At 44.1% G+C, this 18,559-nt stretch overlaps 1 protein-coding gene across 1 annotated transcript; it reads right to left on the bottom strand.

Moving 5' to 3' along the window:
• Nucleotides 1–201: 201 nt before the first annotated feature.
• On the bottom strand, nt 202–13,804 carry LOC116947540 (YY1-associated factor 2-like). The gene is made up of 4 exons (XM_032963406.2): nt 13,647–13,804; nt 9,629–9,757; nt 4,212–4,388; nt 202–2,345 (listed from the first exon to the last, which is right to left on the bottom strand). The coding sequence occupies exons 1-4, from the start codon at nt 13,670–13,672 to the stop codon at nt 1,964–1,966; spliced, it is 714 nt and encodes a 237-aa protein (XP_032819297.2). The 5' UTR covers nt 13,673–13,804; the 3' UTR covers nt 202–1,963.
• Between the last annotated feature and the right edge of the window lie 4,755 nt (nt 13,805–18,559).

The raw sequence follows: 18,559 nt of genomic DNA, 5'->3' as shown, positions 1-18,559 counted from the left end.
GCTCAACATTTTTGCTTCAGAAATTCAAATGACAAGCATAATTCAATGTATGTACCTTAAGTGCAAAAAACTCACATTTTTACTTCCACACTTTGAAACAAGACCCCATTTTTGTACTTTCCAAACTTGTTTTGTGGCAAATAATGTACATCCAACACTTAACCACTCGGGGCAAACCCGCAGCACTGACCACACATGCAGTTGTACAAAATGTACAGGTTTATTCTTTTTTGGTGTGTGGGCATATGTAGTACATTAACTTAAGAGCAGCACAGAGTTTGAGAGTTGGAACAAATCCTTAATGCTACACAAACCTATCCGATTCAATTAGTATACATTTCCACTTTCAAAACCACTAAATGCAGCCTTTTACACTAAATTATAACATTTTGGTCGGCTTACATTGGCCCACAAACATTAAACTACAGTATTAATGCATCAACAGACAACTACGTCAACGTATACCTCTGCATTTTCCGCGAGCCAAAGCACCACTTATATGATGACATACAATCTTTACAATGGTTTTACAGAATGTTGCCACAACTCTACTATTAAAAAGGCATACTTGTAACATAAACTATTTTCTTTTTTAATCTGTAGAGTGCACCCATTTTTCTTGTTGACTTGTCACGAGGTTTTTTTCTTCAACCATGTATAAAATACCAAAAGTGACATGTAATGCTTTTAAACTTCCTGACCAGGAATATGGCTTCAGCATACCATATTTCAATCATTAAAGTTGTGTTGCGAGTAGTTTTAAGAAACATGAAACATTTTAAATTCAAACTATCAAACACCACACCAACAATAACAGCCATGCCTCTTCAGTGAAATGCTGCAAATAATTAAGGTTTTTTTTGTTATTTTCTGCCACGCCTTACAACTCCTTTTAAAAAAATCTCCTTGCAGCGACTCATTAAAATATAAAATATACACAAAAATTAGTTATTAACTTGTGACCGTAGTGCCTGTACACCTGCCTCAGACTTCAGTTGGCTAAACCAAAGAGGTTTGAGGTGAGGACGGAACGACATTGAAACCCACCGGTCACAATCCCCTTGTTCTCTGCGGGAATATCACGGCATTCAAGCAGGCGAAATACACCGCCTAGTTTTGCTTTGTACAGTCGGGATTGCCCCAGAAAGGCCTTGTCACGTCGAGAGGTTTCCCGTTAAAAAAAACCCATCAAACCTACGTCACAACCAAACCTTGGGAATCCAAGTACAGCATTACGTACCTGTACACCACCATGGGACATTCACATTCTGTGAATTAGAATTAAATGTGTTTTAAAGTGTTAACGGTTTTCATTCGTTTGTTTTAAAGCCACACGGTGGTACTGCCAGATGGAACTGAATCTCCCGTACCCTTGCGTCCTGTAATACTGTTGCCGAACAACATACTCCCAACGTGCTCTCAACATCACCAAACAAGAGATGAAGGGTAAGAGGCATTTCCGTTAGTTGCGTCAAGTTTGGGAAGTGTAAAAAAAAAAAGCTTTTGTAGGCAATTTTACGGTTGGGGTACGATTTATGTATGTCAACCTGAGTGTATAGTCACGCTGCCTGAAGTTTCACAATTTTTTCCATAAAGGTCCAGAAAGTGGGTTAATGCTGCGCAATGCAGGGGGAATACTTTAGTTGTGAATTTAAGCGTAAGCCTACAGCAATCGCTTCAACTGTCTTCAAACTCGCGACAACACCGCTCCTTCACAACAGGCGCTTTTATTGCCATCGTGGGAGCCACCATACTGCGTTGAGAGCAAAGAGGAGGGGGGGGAGGGGGAAACCAGATTCTCCTGGGCAGATGGCGCAATGCGAAAAATATAAAAAACACTTCAACTAAAATTATTACACAATGTACACGATGACCGACTTGCCTTGCCTGCTCATCCCTTAAAATTCCCCTGCACCTTTCACCCTTCCCACCGAGACAGACAGCCTCGCTCACCCCTCCACGGTCACTCCGTCTCGCTGTTAAGTGACACAGAGTCACCTTTGGGGGATGATGCTCGCGATGACTGCCCTTTCTCTCCTGGCGCTTCTGAGCCCGAGCCTGCATGTGCTGCCACTGTCGACATCGTCGAATCATCCACGCAGCCGCCCCCTGGTGGTGCCGGCGGGTTTGCCGCTGCCGAGGATGTTGTTGAGGAGGAGGAAGAAGACGAGGATGAAGATGAGGAAGACGATGACACGGACACGGCCGATGCTGGCGGTGATGATGACGATGAGGTGGAGACGGACCGCGGCTTCTCTTTGAAGTCGGTGATGATGACGGTGAGGTTGCCCACAGTGACGGCGAGATGCTGGGCGCTCTTGCGGTCCACGTTCTTCAGCCGCGGCCTGCCAGGAGCAAGTGCAGGGCAAGCCACCACACGGTTAGGTTTGCGATTTTGTGACTGTTTTGGTGCAAACAGCTGTGATGAAATGGTCCCTGTTTGTACTTTTCCAGAAATTACTGGCAGCCAATGGAGCCAGCTGTAAACGAAAGTTATGATAACCGATAAAAATGGATAATTATACTCGCTATATATGTATTCATATGTGCGTGTGAGAATCAATTAGATTCATATATTCATATAGGTGCTAGCTGGACTGTTATTAGATCACAGGACGTGAAAGATGGTGATGACTTTGGGAGGCCTTAATCTCGTGGTCAATTGATCATGGCTGATGGTGATGTTTATTTAATTCACCACGAACTATTATTTTGATGCATACAACTAGATTCCACAATCTTGACAATTAATTGAACTAATTGTTGGAGGGTGTTAAATTGTTACTTCCTACAATTGCTGGCCATATTTCTGTTTGATGACCGTTATATAGTTGTAGATAAACAATTTGGTGATATGATTGAAGCACGTTCAAATACCCGCACAGGTGGATTACATGTAAACATTGATCACTCATTATAGCAAAGATTTTCATTTTGGGATAATGCTGCAGCTCAATGCAAAAACATTCTTTGGAATTCTCAGTTTAAAATTTGATAATTATTTCTGAATGGTGCAGCACGACTAAGTTGTAAAAAAACTCGTTTACAAGAACACTCCGTTCTGAAGTCCGGAATTTAAATTGGTAAGAGAGCAATTTGCTGTGTCGCCATTTAATTAGTTGTCCAAATTATGTCGCAAGATTTTGAAAGCCCTGCCAGGACACATCAGTGATGGTTACAGTATCCTGGCATAGAAGCATCCAAGTCAATTCCTCAGGGAGTATTTTACTTGTGAGATTGTTCAACATCGACATTTTCAAAAGGTGTACCAAGGGGACTTTTTTACATTAATATCGATCTTCATTAGCATACATGCATGAAATTGTCGATGCCCAGATAAAGAATAAAGCTCTGTGTCAGCATTAATTTGATTTTGAAAATCGTACATTAAAAAAAAATGTTAACCTATTTATCTATTAATGTTTGACAGTCTAAAAGATTACTTTCTGCATTGAGATGTTTGGCCAATTCAAGAAAACCCACAACTCACACAAGGGAATAGCACTCAAATGTCCACACGTTTTCTGTACTTTCAACCAGCGGGTTTATCTACCGATCCTTGCATCCAAAGTGCCAGGCTACAGGAAAGCAGCACCATGCCCATCGTCATCGAATAGTGTACGCAGGGGTGTAGCGTGGTCAGCATGGGTCTTGACACAAGGAATCACATGGGACCCCCCCCCCCGTCCAATTTCCTCCCCTCTTCTGCCTGTGCCTCTCCGGCTCGTGGGCCCTGCTTTGGTTGTACCACCTCCACATTCGACAGTTGTGCCAATGAGTGTACGGTTTTGCGGACTCGTGATAAAACAACAACGGTGTTGAACAATATCCCACCGGACGATAGTGTGCACCTTAACAAGTTTCACTAAAATAAAACGACGACAAACTGTGATCCCACATCATTCTGGATTTGAAGCTTTCGTGACTGGTAAAGTCTGTTTCAGCTGTTTCAGCAGTTTCCCTGCTGTGATTGTCTCACCTGATGACGGTCGCTTGTGTTGCGATCTATTATTTTTTCATCCCACATCATATTCACATCCCTGCCATCCTTGCATCAGGGCCACTGAAATGATTTTGGAGCCCCAGGAAAAATTGTCAGATGAGTCCCAATCTGAGGCCCCCTTGGCCCTTTCTAACGCCTATTTGGATCTAAGTTCAGGGAAAGCGACCTTCTCCACCTCCCCCCACCGCTATGGCCCTGTCTCACTTACCGAGCCTTGCGGCCGCTGCTCTTCTTTCCTGGCACGGAAGAGAGCGAGTCCTTCTCCTTGTCGGTCTTGTCGCGCTCGCTGCCAGCCCGATCCTTCTTCTCCTTCTTGGGGGGCGGCTGCACCGGCGAGTACTGCTGCACCACCTGCTGTGCCACCAGCTGCGAGTAACGCGGCTTGCTGGTCAGCGACAGATCGGAGGTGGGGGACAGTGGGGGTGATGGGGAGGGTTCAGCGTGCAGAAAAAGATCAGTTTTTTTTCTGCTTTTAGAAACATCACTTTAACGTTTTTTAAATCCGTGTCTTACTAAACCCAAGATGGATTGTTGGGAATATCTCTGATGGACAGGAGGCAGAGTTCAGAAGTTAGAACCTTAACATAAGTTAATCATAATTTCCAGGTCAGGGAAGCAAGACATAGATGGTTTGTACATTTGTTTTGAAGAAGAAATAAAGAAAATGCAATGATAAAGACGATGGAGAAGTCACTGGTGAAGGGCAGAAGGAGTAGGGGAAACGGATGAAGAGATAGGAGGATGCGATTTAATGAGATACGAGGACGGTGGATGTGACTCGAGACGAGGCACAGAATAAAAGCGCACGGACAAAAAAATCCAAGCAGCCAAAGCCATTCAATTATGGCACTTTGTGGCTTCGAAGAAGAAACGTCGAAAATATTGATGCATTTTTGCACACTGTGCTACAATAAACCTCTTCCTCTCTCTCTGTGGAATGCACAGGAGCACACGGATTAGGGAACAAAAGTGAATCTGAGGGGACCGAAACATAACATTGTTGTGTTGGCTTGGGCAGGACACATTGCTAGAAAGGATGATAGCCAGTGGATGAGACAGGTGATGGAAAGACAGCCAAAGGAGGAACACGCCCAATACAACGACCTTCAGCAGATGAAGCGACACGACTAGTTCATGTGAGATGGATTGTGGCATGGGATGATTGTGATGAGTGGCATTCAGATGGGGAGGTCCTTCAACCTGCAGTGGATAAACCACGGCTGGTGATATTGATGATTACAAGTGTGCATTTACATGTATATACTCTATGTGCTATGGAGCGATGAGATCGCTTCATGTGCAGGATAAAACCGATTGCGGCATCACAGAACCGTGATCGGCAGTGACAGCATGGTGAGGCATTCATCCAGACTTGGACAGAGAATTGAGTTTTCATGTGCAGAATGAGACAGATTGCAGACTATGACTATTTTGTAATAAAACAGGTCAACTTAACAAAACATTGTGATGTGGCAGAGTACTGCATGTTCTGGCCGGCCTCCCGCTACCCATATAATTCCACGGTCTATTTATAAAATGGTGTTTGGAAATGATAATTTAATGGAAGGACACCCTGTGCCTAGGAGTCAGGAGACTGCTTCACCTGCTGGCACAGGGGCAGCATGAGCTCCTAGCTGGGCACATTATAATTGGCACAACGCAGATCTCATCTCCTTGGCACACTTTTGGCACACTTTTGGCACACTTTTACCTGAGCTGGTTAAGCATGCTGATCAGATGCTCACCAGCCTGCATCCTTTGGCAGATGCTCATCGGATAGACTTACACCACCCCCCCCACCCCCCACCAAAAAAAAGACTTGCATTTCTATGTCGGTGTAAATTGTTCCTTCCACGTGCAAGCTTTCCATCATTAAATTCCACTTGCAAAGCGCACAGGCAATTCACGGGGGGGGGAGGGGGGTGAAAGCGATGCGTGGCCACAAATGCCAGACCACAAGCACGCTACGTTCCATAAATAGTCGCCTCATGGTTAACCACCGGGCTAGCAAGTACCATTACCACAGCTTGATCTTGCATGAATTAATCTGTTGTCTGCATCGCCCTGTGGATGCATTTGGCCAGGCGTATTAAAACGCAAGTGGAGCAGCGGTTCAGGCACTACGCTATGAACTCGATGAACTGAGCTCGATTGCTGCGCACCGTTAATATCAGTGGCAAGTGAAATATTAAACCGGTCTTGGGAAACCCTCTTTACCAGCCTACAATGACAACTGTGGTGAAGTATGGTCAAACAACACCCATGGGGGGAAGCCTTCATCCAGCATTGAATTGACAAAATGGCTGAAAATGAAAGTGATGATTCAATTATAATGTAACAAAGCGGCTTTTACAATGACAACTCTGGTGTGCTTTACATGACAGCCCTAACCGCTCGGTAAACAATGCTCATTTGACAACGGTCATGACACGTGCATTATTGGCCAGCTCCAATGAAATGGACCTTCAACTGTTACTGTGCGTTCGAGTGTACTGCACCCAACAGTCGACGTTTAAAAACACAACTAAATGCATGGAGCATGACCAGAAAAAACTTAATGCAGCGCACGTTTTCTTCTGGCGGCAACTTTCCTTTGTATGGACCAAGGCCAAAGACCACCAGGCAAAAACAACGTAACAGTGCTTTCTAGTTGCACAAACCCTGCCCCAGTGCACCCACCCACACAAACCAGACATGCACGGTCCTTTTTATAACAGTGTGGCATGCAGACATGTGTCTGGCAAAGCCCTTTCCTCCCGTTCTCACCCTACCCCCAATGCACCAGCCGAAATTTACAGCCAACCCCGACAACCCAGGGCTTGTATTTATTTATCTTAGCCACGAGCCTCTGGAGGGCCTTAACGTGCCACGTTAAATTAAACACGAGCAAACCTCCCCTCGCTTTTCTCCAAGGCAGCCAGAGTCTTTTCACTCGATGCCGGCGATGCCTTGTTGCTCGAAGCTTACCGCTAATAGACTTATCGGTGCAAACCTCATCGCCGCTGCTCAGGCTGCGATTATATAGCGGTGGACAGGCACGGATAATCGTGCCTCACAGCCTGTTGTCACTGCCAACAATACCACGGCGGCCCTTTTGATTCAGAAAAGGATGGAGGGGAGAACCAGTCGGGGCCATCTGGAGCAGTGTCTAAACACGCTTTCCCCCTGTGATGAATTTACCACCGTGAATTATTAATGTCAATTTTTTTCAGACACTCACTCCAAACGTTTCATCCCCATGGCACGTGCAACTAGAAGTGGCTCATTTTCACTCAGTGCCACAAAGAATGGTTTGCTTTGGCTTACTGAATGCACTGTCAGCTTGTGATATGCCGCTTTAATCTTGCGTGAAAAAATAAACAACAAAATGAATATGACAACATTATGGTCACACAAGTCAGCGACTTCCTGCTCAATTGAGGTTGGGGTAGTGCTCGTCGCTTGTTTACAGACCTTAACCATTCGTTGAAATGTAGCATTCCTATGTAGGGGTAAGCTAATCCATTGACTACCACTGTTAACCTCTCACAAAGTGGTACTCCACTTTATCAACCACGGAGGGTTTAAAAGGCCATGTCGGCCAATGACAGAGACACAAACTCATTGGATTGAGAGCCACGTCAGAAGCTCTAAACAACACAACCACATACCTATTAACCTCCACAACAACATTCATGATATGTTCGGTACACAAAATGCCTCTGGATGTTTGCCATTACCAACCATATCCACGTGGTTTTGTGTTATGTTTAAACACCTCACAGGAGGGGGAGCATTCAGATGTTTCCTTGCTCCAGTGAATTGACAGAGCTCAGTGCCAAACTGTCCACCCACGCATAGCCAGGTCAGTGCCAGGAGCCATATAACCAGGAAACAATGATGACGATGACGGACGGTGACCGGTGATACAACACCTGGCGACTTTTACCACCACTGCCGCACGCGACGGCAGATAACGGAACAAGTTATCTGGTGTTGTGGACTGCCCCTGATCGTGTTTGAACAACACATGGCAGGTGCGGCTATCTTCTTCAATAATGGAAAATGAGTCACCCTATTGTGAATGTAGTGAAGTGAAATCTGTTCTTCACATACCTGACCACTGTTCATTATACTCTTATACAGGACGTGCGAGCGCTATGCATTCAAAAACTCCTGGTGCCATCGAATAGATTGCCACACTAAACAAACAATTGGAATGTATTATTTGCCAGTTGGTATTCAGTGCCATAAAAGAGAGACTGATCAAGTCACTTAACAAATGAGCACCTACATTTGGCAGCCTATGTATGGATGGTGATCTACCGTAGGTGTAAAAGTCATGTCCTTCAGTTTGTACATCTGTTGTGCTAGATACTAACGACAGCACAAATCTGATTTATCAAGCATCTAAACATGAGCGACTCTCAAGTTATTGTACACCAGGGTTTCCCAACTAGTCTCAGGCAGGCCACATTATAATATTAGCATACGCATGTAGGCCATGTGACATTATATGCCATGTGTAACCACTAACCGATACCTCATCTCCAGGTCTCTCATCTCTCTCTAGTTTATCTCACGTTCAGCTCACTAACCTGCATCCCTTGTCTACAGCTCTCATACATCGCTATTGTTTATCCCTCAGCTCACCAATATTCATCGCATGTTTCAGCTCTCTCATTTATAGCTCTTGTATATCTCTCTCATCTCACAAATCTGTATCTCGTGATTGCTCGACGAGACGGCAAATGCCTTTTCAGGCCGCGAGCCGCCAGTTGAACAACCCCACTGTACAAGATGGAGGGCGCGCACTCCATGGGGTTCAGGGAAAGTGTAGGGGTTTTTTGGGGTGTGAAGGAGAGGGTGAAGAAATGTTAGGATATGGACTGAATATTACAGTACTGTGATGGTGGAAACAAAACAGAACAACAGTGTCAATAATTATAGGCATAGAAGCACGAAGCCTTAAACCTGAACAAGGGAAAGGTCTTAGCAGGGTGAACAGCCAGAGGGAGATAATTCAGATAATGAAAGCAGTAATAAAGAATGAGTGACTTCCCGATGAGTGGAGGTGGGCCGAGAGTGTTGGCTGACTAAGTTGTAATTTGAATGTATACAGCGTCCAAATGCAATTACTACTCAAGGCACTGTACAAAACAGATAAGTGCTTTACAGAGAACTAAAAAAGGAGGGATAGGCAATATATGTTTACAGTAAGGTGTAGCTAAAGATACTCTAAGGTGAAGCAACAATCAGTTAAAATAGAACAAGAGTACGATCTTGAGACCTGGAGCTTAACAGGGACGAGAAGTCGGCAGCACAGATGACATATGGAAAGGAGTTCCAGACTATAGTGGCAGCATCCAAGAAAGAGCGGCACTCCTATCAAGCAAAAACTGAATGAGACACTGTGGGGAATAGAGCGGGATGAGAGTGGAGAGGTATGTGGCAGCAGGGCTTAATTTCAGCCAGGTGTATCCACGTTCGCAACCCAGAAAATTTCAGTCACCCGGTACACCACATCGAATATACATCTCGTTATAGCTTTAGCTACTGGTCACGTGCCTACTAGTCTACCTTTGACCCGGAAAATATTCAGAGAGAAAAAGATTAAGCCCTGGATGGGCGTGAGTTAACCCTTACCGCGTGGAGGTCCCCTTGCGCACGTCACACATGCTGCACTTGAACGCCTCCGCCTTGTTGCGGTACGTGCACACGCTGCAGTCCCAGAAGCCGTCGTCTTGGTGTTGAGGTTTCGCCGCTCGTTTTGGTCTAAAACAATGAAAAAGCAACGTGAACGTATTGCAGGCAGGCGCAACGCAAAAATCCTATCACCAAAATAACAAAAGTACACCAAACCTCGGAAGCTAAGCATGTGTCTGTGCCTGGATAGTGCTTGGATTGCTGTCCTCACACAAAGCAGGTTTTCATAGAGTTACGGGGATATTTTGTCAGCAGAAGGTAATGGAGCGAAATCTTTTGTTGGTATTGTGATACACTCCTAAAGCTATGCTCCCTGCCTTTACCACACAGCGCTGATCAGAATGGAAAAGTCTGGTCAAATAACTCCCATAGTGTGGGGAAGACCTCTTCCAGCAGCGGATTGGCGAACGGGTGGGCCAGGGCCAGTTCAGATATCTCCGGCCAATGATGGTAGGCATGAATGGGAACAGAATTCAGATCGCCAGGTTCATAGATTGATGTACGAACCACTACACCACCTCACGACTGTGTATACAAGCTAAATGGCTCAAATGTCGACATTATTAGACTTACCTAAACCAAAACAACATAACAATCGCTTCCTCCTAAAGAAACAGTGAAACTAAGGACACCGTATTAAGCTTTGGCTACCCACCAAAACCAACTTGCTGCAGTACTTGGATGAATGATATTGTCAGCATGAGAAGTGATTTTTTTTTAATTCACTTAAATCGGGGCCTGGCTCATTTACCAGTTTGCCGTTCAGAGAAAAATTAAGGCAGGAACTGCTGCTTGAAGCACGGCATCCTATAATACATTTGAGCATTGTTGGACCGCATTGGTATGTGACCTTATGACCTGTGCTGCAGACATAAGGACCCCATTGTAAAACTAACGGTATGCGGCAGGGTTTCACTCCCATATTTCCTGCCCGATGCTTCGCTTTACATTAACTCGTTTTTTTTTACGCCGACAACTTAGGGAAGAACACTCACCACAGCAAATGTGGCATAGTGAGCGTTTTCGAACTTGAGGACGCCAGCACAAAAAAAAAACTCCACACAATTGTAACACTGCATGCCCCCTACAAGTGCATTCTCAGTACCCCGCGGAAATGTTTTGGGGCTCACACACAGCCACGCTGAGACACAAGCAATGAGGAAGAGAAAAAAAGCAGTTTTTTTTAAATGACCAAAAAATGACTATACTCATTGGTTCAGTCACGAATGCTTCAATTCTAGATTGACCTAAAAATGTAAAGGGTATAAAGAGATATAACTTGACGATTCAACCGCAAGGCCCTTTACAAGTATGTATAGGGTTAAATTGTAGTTCGACAAGTTCAACAAACTTGTTGTGTACGCGATTAAAAACCAGTTGCATGTGGTTAAGAAGCTTTATGGACTATCATGAAACGAACTGAATGTTAACAGACACTGAGACATATGTGAGAAGCTGGGTGGTTGGTATTCAGAATGAGGTAGACACTACCAACTACGCATATGGCAGCACCACGTCTCTATTTGCTTATATAATTGCTAGGGAAAGTAATGATACCTCTCAGGGCATGAATTGCCCATTCTATTGTGTTCATGCTGTCTTCTCTTAAAAAGCCTGGCCACTGCCAGGAACTCATGCAGGTAGGTAATAAATATTTGCAGGCAGGTGTTAAGGTGTCAGGTGTACACCGTTAAACAATACCATGAACCAGGGATGTGCATTAACATGTATTCACTATTTCTCAACTTTACTAAGACCACTTCTCCAAGTATCCTCTTATTCACCAACTCTCCCTTCACTCTTTAACATCACTCCATAGCTCCTTACATCATTCTGCTCCTTTCTACCATCAGCCTTCCTCATACTAACCATCCTTTATTAGTTTTTTTTTTCACTCCAAAGCCTCTCACCAATGTGATATGGTGGTACAGTAGTTAGTGCACTGCACTATGAACTCCACAACCAGATTCCTGGCGACAGCTAGCATCAGTTGCAAGTGATATGGGGTGCCGCCGGAGCGAGATGTTAACTACCTCAACTAGTTAACTACCTCAACTAGTATACAGGTCGTGGGTTCTGTATCTCGGCCCTGATGCCTGTATATTTAGAGTTTGTATGTTCTCCTCGTGGTCGCGTGCATTTTCCTCCGGGTCCTCCCGTTTTCCCCTCCACATTGAGAAACATGTGTTTAGAGTATTTGGCCGCTATACGTTTCAACATGATAATTCACTTCACTGGGCTATCATTTGTGGCCAAGTAGCTTCTGAAAAAGAGCTTCACCTGGTAAAACATTTTTTAGTTTAAATATCCGAATCCTTCCTGGGCAACCACCTTTTACCGACCCGCACTGACCAGTGTGAAGTATGGCCAAACTATCCCCGTGACCAAATTTGCTTGCGGAAGCTCTACCCTCTTCTCCCCTCTCAGCATCCTTCACTGATACTCTCTCCTCTCACTACCCCTGCCCCCTCTCAGCCTCTATCCTCACCTCTACCCTTTCCCCTCACTCTTTCTCTTTCAGCCTACCCCCTCATCTCTACCCTACTGACACCTGACTATCTCTTCCTTTCATAACCTCTCCCCACGATTTGACCCTCTCAGCCTCTACCCTCTCCCCTCACTCTACTTTCCATCTTAGGCTCTTCCCTCACTGCTACCTTCTCCGCGCGTATCCTCCCAGCCTCTATCCTCACCTCTGCCCTCTCCTCACACTCTTCCTTTCTCAATATCTACCCACTCTCTTCACCTCTCACCAATACAATCTTCTCTGTCTTCACTCTTCCCGTCTCGGATTCTTCCTTCACTACCCTCCCATCTCACTCTAACCTCACAGCTTCTCCACTCACCTCTCCTCTCGTTATTTCCTATCAATTTCTCCCCTCTCTCTCGTCCCGTCATCACAGGCGGGCACCAGTGGACTCGCACACGACCCCCCCTCACTTTATATGCGCCACGGTGGCAAGATTTTAACTACATAGCATGGTATAGAGGAGGTCGTGGGTTCGACCTCGACCCCTGCTGGATATTTGGAGTTTTTGTGTCTTCTCCCCGTGGTCGCGTGGATTTTTCTCCGGGTCCTTCGGGTTGTCCCTCGACATTTAGAAAACACGCGTTTAGAGTATTTGGCTACTATACACGTCCACATGATAAGCCACTTCGTTGAGCCATCACTTGTGAGAGAATCCGGTCCTGGATTGATACAGCATGAATTATCGAGAGACCCCAAGAACCCCGTGAGAGAGAGGAGAGACCCTGGTCCCGGATGTTGGCAGTGCTAATCATCGAGAACCCGTGATAAATACAGCATCCTTGGATGATACAGTCTGAATCATCGGGATCCCGTGAGAAAGAGAGAGAGACCACGGACCCGGGTAAAAGTCCGAATCAATGAAGTCACGAGAACCCGGATCACCCTGAGGAGGTCCCAAGGTCCCCGTGGGAAACATTGCTTCAGGGGAAGAACATTGAAATCATTGGGACTCGCACGACCGCCATGGCACGGCCACCTTTGGAAATCGCAGAGCGAATGGGCGCGGGGGCGCCGTTGCTCGGCACGCGATTGGTCGACGGCGCAGGCACCGGGCCAACGGGGCGATCCCAATGGTCAACTGCGTCTCCTTCAACCAATCAGGGCTCGGGAAGCTTATCCGCGCTGCGAAATCTACTCCAATTCGCTTCTCTATCTCAATGAAGGGCCATTACCCGAAACGTCGCCTGTTTTTTTTCCTTTTAGGTCAGTGATGTTATGGGCGAATATGTTGAGTTTTTGTTAGTTACTTGCGCAGTATCACAAACAATAAAGGTGATCGCCTTCACCCAGTCCCGCTCCGTCCCGACAAACACTTAAAACCCGCGTCGAGGCACGGCGGATTCGCACATTTCGCTCGGCAGAATCCGTCAAAAACAACAACTAAAAGCGATGAAAACCGGAGAGACATCGAGTGAAATGGCTCTTTACCTGCTCAGGGTTCTTCTGTCGCCCATGGCGCTGGAGCGTGCAGGGGGGAGCTACGCTCGCCTCGCCTCGCGGGGATCGCAGCCGCCGCCACCGCCGGATGACGTCATCGCGTCGAGTTACGACCGTGCGTGATAACGTCAGAGGGCGTGACTCCGCCCACGCCTGAACGTCGCTGGGGTGACGTCATCGCGCAACTTCCCGCGTCTCAATAGTCTCGGGTGGGAGGTGGTGACGTCATGGCGCCGGCGTAAGACCGTACGTGATGACGTAATGAGACGTAACCCCCACCCCGGCATTAACACGTGCAATCTGAATAAAGTAAAATATAACTCTAAATAATAATTGGCGTTGTGGAGAATATGCATAAATTAAAAAGGCAGACAATGCCTCCCTTCATATATCTGTCGCTTCATATATAACAATAAAAGTTTGACTTTATAAACCCATCAGCCGCACGGCCTTCTGGGGAGTGTATCATTTCACAACAGCATTGATTCAAAACAAAGCAAAACTTCTGGACTGGTTTCGACATTCAGTATCTCATCAGCAGTCAGGCTTGCTTTAATACATTCAAGTGAACTGTCGATCTGATGGGTCCGATAGATCGACAGAAAATGCGAATTTATATCGTCTGTTTATTTACATTGTAATTAGTATACTTAACAACGATGCAAATGATCGTTTTGAGTTATAATTTGGCGTCGTGCTAGGACCCGTGCCATCAACATCTGGCTAGTTCACCGGCGTTGGTTGAAGGAAGCCTGACTAAATTTCGATTTAAAGCTTTCGTGACTGCAAGGATTCATCTTCTTTGGTTCTTTCGGTTAAGTCACGTAGAATGTGAATAAAATAATAAATTTATAAAATAAAATAACACAATAATATTCTCACGACGTTTCGGCCACAACACAAGTGGCTTCACTCCAGCGCTGTCCTCCAGACAGTCTCGTCCCCTTCACCTGATGAAGGCCGCTTGTGTTGTGGCCGAAACGTCGTGAGAATATTATTGTGTTATTTTATTTGATCAATTTATTATTTTATTCTCATTCTACGTGACTTTACCGAAAGAACCAAAGAAGATGAAGCCTGACTTTCTAGATTTGAAGCTTTCGTGACTGCAAGGATTCATACTCTTTTGGTTTTATTCGGTAAAGTCACGAAGGTAAAATAAAATAAAACATATGCTTAGCTTTTTTTTAATTTAAAGCTTTCGTGACTGCAGTAATTCATATTCTTAGCTCTTTCGGTAAAGTTACGTTGAAGGGAAACAATAAAATATATATAAAACAATACAAATTCTCACGACGTTTCGACCATAACACAAACGGTCGTCATATATATTTTTTATTTTATTGTTTCCCTTCAACGTGACTTTACCGAAAGAGCTAAGAATATATTCTTAGTTAAGAATATATATAGAATATATATAGAGTTAAGAATATATAGAGCTAAGAATATATGCTTAGTTCTTTCGGTAAAGTCACGTTGAAGGGAAACAATAAAATATATATAAAACAATAAAAATTCTCACGACGTTTCGACCATAACACAAACCGGTTTTCACACCTGATGATGACCGTTTGTGTTATGGTCGAAACGTCGTGAGAATTTTTTATTGTTTTATATATATATTTTATTGTTTCCCTTCAACGTGACTTTACCGAAAGAGCTAAGGATATGAATTACTGCAGTCACGAAAGCTTTAAATAAATAAAAGAATTAAATCAAGCTTATGTTGCCTCCGAAACGTCGTGATTTAATTGTCTTTTATTTTATTTTACCTACGTGACTTTACCGAATAAAACCAAAGAGTAAGGAAGCCTGACTGCTGATGAGACACCGTGTGTGGAAATCGGTGCAGTCTTGCATGAGCTGAATCACCGCTGCTGACAATTTCTCACTACTAAAAGGCCGTCGAGCCGATGTGTTGTACAAATAATAATTTCGTTTACGTGGAGAAATATAATAGGCGTATTGAGTTAAGTCGTCTTTATTTTGTTATTTACATTCTCCACATCGAAGCGTATCGTTATTTTGAACGTAAACTTCCAGTGACGTCATTGCGTTGTGACGTCATCTTGCATTACAGGGGTGCGTGGTGTTTTCGCGCAGGTCCCTCATGCAAATGAGGCTTCTGGATCTTGGTCCCTTGAGTTCTCACCGGGTTAAATTTAATAACCTTGAAAACGGATACACATTGCTAATGGGCGTCAAGGAAACATTAAGTTCCAATCACATGTCAACAATGCCCCGACTTTGTCATTTTTACTGGGTTGATGGCGTCACACCGAGCTTGGGTGATGACTTGCGTGATGACGTCATGGGCAATACGGCGGGGGGGGTGGGCTCCCATGCTAGCCCGACGTCATCAGAATGTCCTTGCTTATGCGCTATGACGTCATATTCCAGTCGCTCTCGTGCGTAGCGAAGAAGTCGTAACGTCATGACGTCATGGATGCGCGTGGTGTCACAACGCAGAGGTCGTTGACGCGAGCGCCCCCTACGGTTTTATTGCTAAAAATCCCGTTAATTCAAATTGCTCGTTAAAATAAACAGACACTAACTTATTTTATTCACAATATAATGCGGAATTCTAATATTTTTGAATTGAAGAAAAAAAACATCGTGTACAAAATGATGTGATTAAAATGTTGATGAATTTGTTATAATCGTTAAATTGTACTTAATGCAGTACTTCAATCACAATATGTATTGTGATTATTATGAGCGAGTGTACACGTGTATGTTGCGAACGTATTACGAGTCTATAAACGATATCCACACAAAAACGCAAAGTTCTAAAATTTTAAAGGATGTGAATTTAGCTTTATACTTATAATTGGGATTACGTTAAATGGGTTACACTCAGTAAATATGGAACGTTGGGCCAAAAGTTCAATGGTGATATAATCACCTGCAAATTACACAAAGCAGCAATCATTGCCTCCCTACTGGGAAAACGTGCCAGGAGCCTTCTGAAAAAGAGTCTCATGAAACTCAGAATAAGAATTTCGATTAAAAGCTTTCGTGACTGCAGGGATTCATATTCTTGGTTCTTTCGGTAAAGTAACGTAGAAGGGAAATAATAAAATAATACAAATAAAACTATAAAATTCTCACGTTTCGATTGCAACACAAGCAATCATCATTATTGAATTATTTCCCTTCTACGTGACTACCGAAAGAACCAAGATTCAGAATAAGAATATTTATTTATACGGGAGAAATCCGATGAGCTATGAAGAAATGACATGCCCAGTCGGGGCAGGTCAGAACGTTACAACAACAAACAATACCAAAACACGATAGGAGTGTAAAATATAGGAAATGTAAACAAATAACTTTAAAAAAATACAAATAAAACGAAAGTTTGTTTTCTTACCAGGTAAAGACCACTGAGCTATTAGCTTCTTTTTCAGACGCGACCTGGCCACAAATGATAGCTCAACAAAGTTGCTTATCATGTGGAAATGTATAGAACAGTCATCCTCTTGCGTATGAAAATGTTTAGATGTCAACAATGTCTATGTTTGCGAGTTACGAAAGGCAGGCCTCCCGAGAGCCGTGCACCTAGGGTGGCACAGATTGTTATTGTTGTTGCTCCTCTGTTGAAGGAGCGCAAGACTCCTACGGCTTTTTTTTTTACAATATGGTCCACAGTCTGGGTTGTTACGGCCACAATCACGCTAATTTTCCATTCATGAGCACGGCAACAAAATAATGGACCAATAACATGTTTAACATTTGAACCGCCGTATTTAAACGCGCCGGTAAATGTAACGTTTACATTGTCCCGTCCGCTTGTACGCGGTGTAGAACGTCGGGTAAACCGGCATGGCTTAGCAACACTGCACGTGCAGCACCACGTGCAGTCCTGGGTTGCGTAACTCTCCCGTGGCTTTGCTATGGCTCATGTGGATGGAGATTGTAGAGCAACAACGAGACTTGTTTTTTTTTACATCGAGGGGTGGTTCATCCGGACGACTGCGTCAGGACTTTGCGGAGCGATGCATCGCTGCGATGATGCGTTTTGTTGTGTGTGAATCTGGCATTGGGAGTCGCGTGTACTGCTTGTGTATTATTGTACAGTCGAGCGACCATTGCAGATATTTAGTTGTACAGGGTGCTCCAGATGTCTTGTGGCCCCAATTTTAATATCTAAACTGTAATGTTTGAGTACCAATTAATGTATAATGTAATATTAGCGATACAAAATAAATGTCAGGGGTCAATTAATTGGGGGTCACTAAACGTCTGGACCACCCGGTGGTTTAGACATTCAATTGCACTGCAAACGCGATGAATGTAGAACGGAAAACGAATTATGTTGAATTTTGATTTAAAGCTTTCGTGACTGCAGGGATTCATATTCTTGGTTCTTTTGGTAAATTCACGTAGAAGGGAAACAATAAAATAATAAAAATATGAAACAAATTATGTTGGTGATGCTGCGTTGCCACTGGTGCACAGACACAACCACATTCCTTCATAATGTTGTGGTACGAATATAAAAAATAGGAGACGTTTTAGGTAACGCCCCTTCTCTTAATAAGACATTACACTGTTAAGGTGAATTCTACGTGCTATAAAGAAGAGTAATTTCCCGAATCGTCACCTCTTATGCATTTTATTTTAGCGTTATTAACCAACGTGTTGAGTTTTCTTCTTCATGACAAAAATGACTAATTTAACATTACAAATAAACAATACTAGACCTGGCATCGGCCAAACATCCCAATGTACAGCAGAACCTTCCTGAAAAGGGGCTTGAGACTTAGTGAGGCTGTCCTGGATAAATGGTATAATGTGGACCTACCATCAGTGTCAGCCATAATCCACTGCTGGATGAAGGCCATCCTTGACGTTCCTGCTAATCAACAACATACCAAGGTCTTTCAAATACAGTGGTCTTT

This window comes from Petromyzon marinus, chromosome 30 (genome assembly GCF_048934315.1).
Source record: "Petromyzon marinus isolate PM22_M1 ecotype Great Lakes invasive population chromosome 30, UKy_Petmar_22M1.pri1.0, whole genome shotgun sequence".
NCBI classification, from domain to species: domain Eukaryota; kingdom Metazoa; phylum Chordata; class Hyperoartia; order Petromyzontiformes; family Petromyzontidae; genus Petromyzon; species Petromyzon marinus.
The sequence above is the reverse complement of the archived record's forward strand: the minus strand, read 5'-3'. Positions and strand labels throughout refer to the sequence as shown.

Bases quoted from the DNA above. Each gene is read 5' to 3' on its own strand.
- LOC116947540 (XM_032963406.2), bottom strand. From the start codon at position 13,672: ATGGGCGACAGAAGAACCCTGAGCAG. The intron at 4,389-9,628 runs GTAAGGGTTAAC...GTCGCTGACCAG, and splicing joins CGCAAGGGGACCTCCACGCG to CAAGCCGCGTTACTCGCAGC. The intron at 2,346-4,211 runs GTAAGTGAGACA...TGCTCCTGGCAG, and splicing joins AGCAGCGGCCGCAAGGCTCG to GCCGCGGCTGAAGAACGTGG.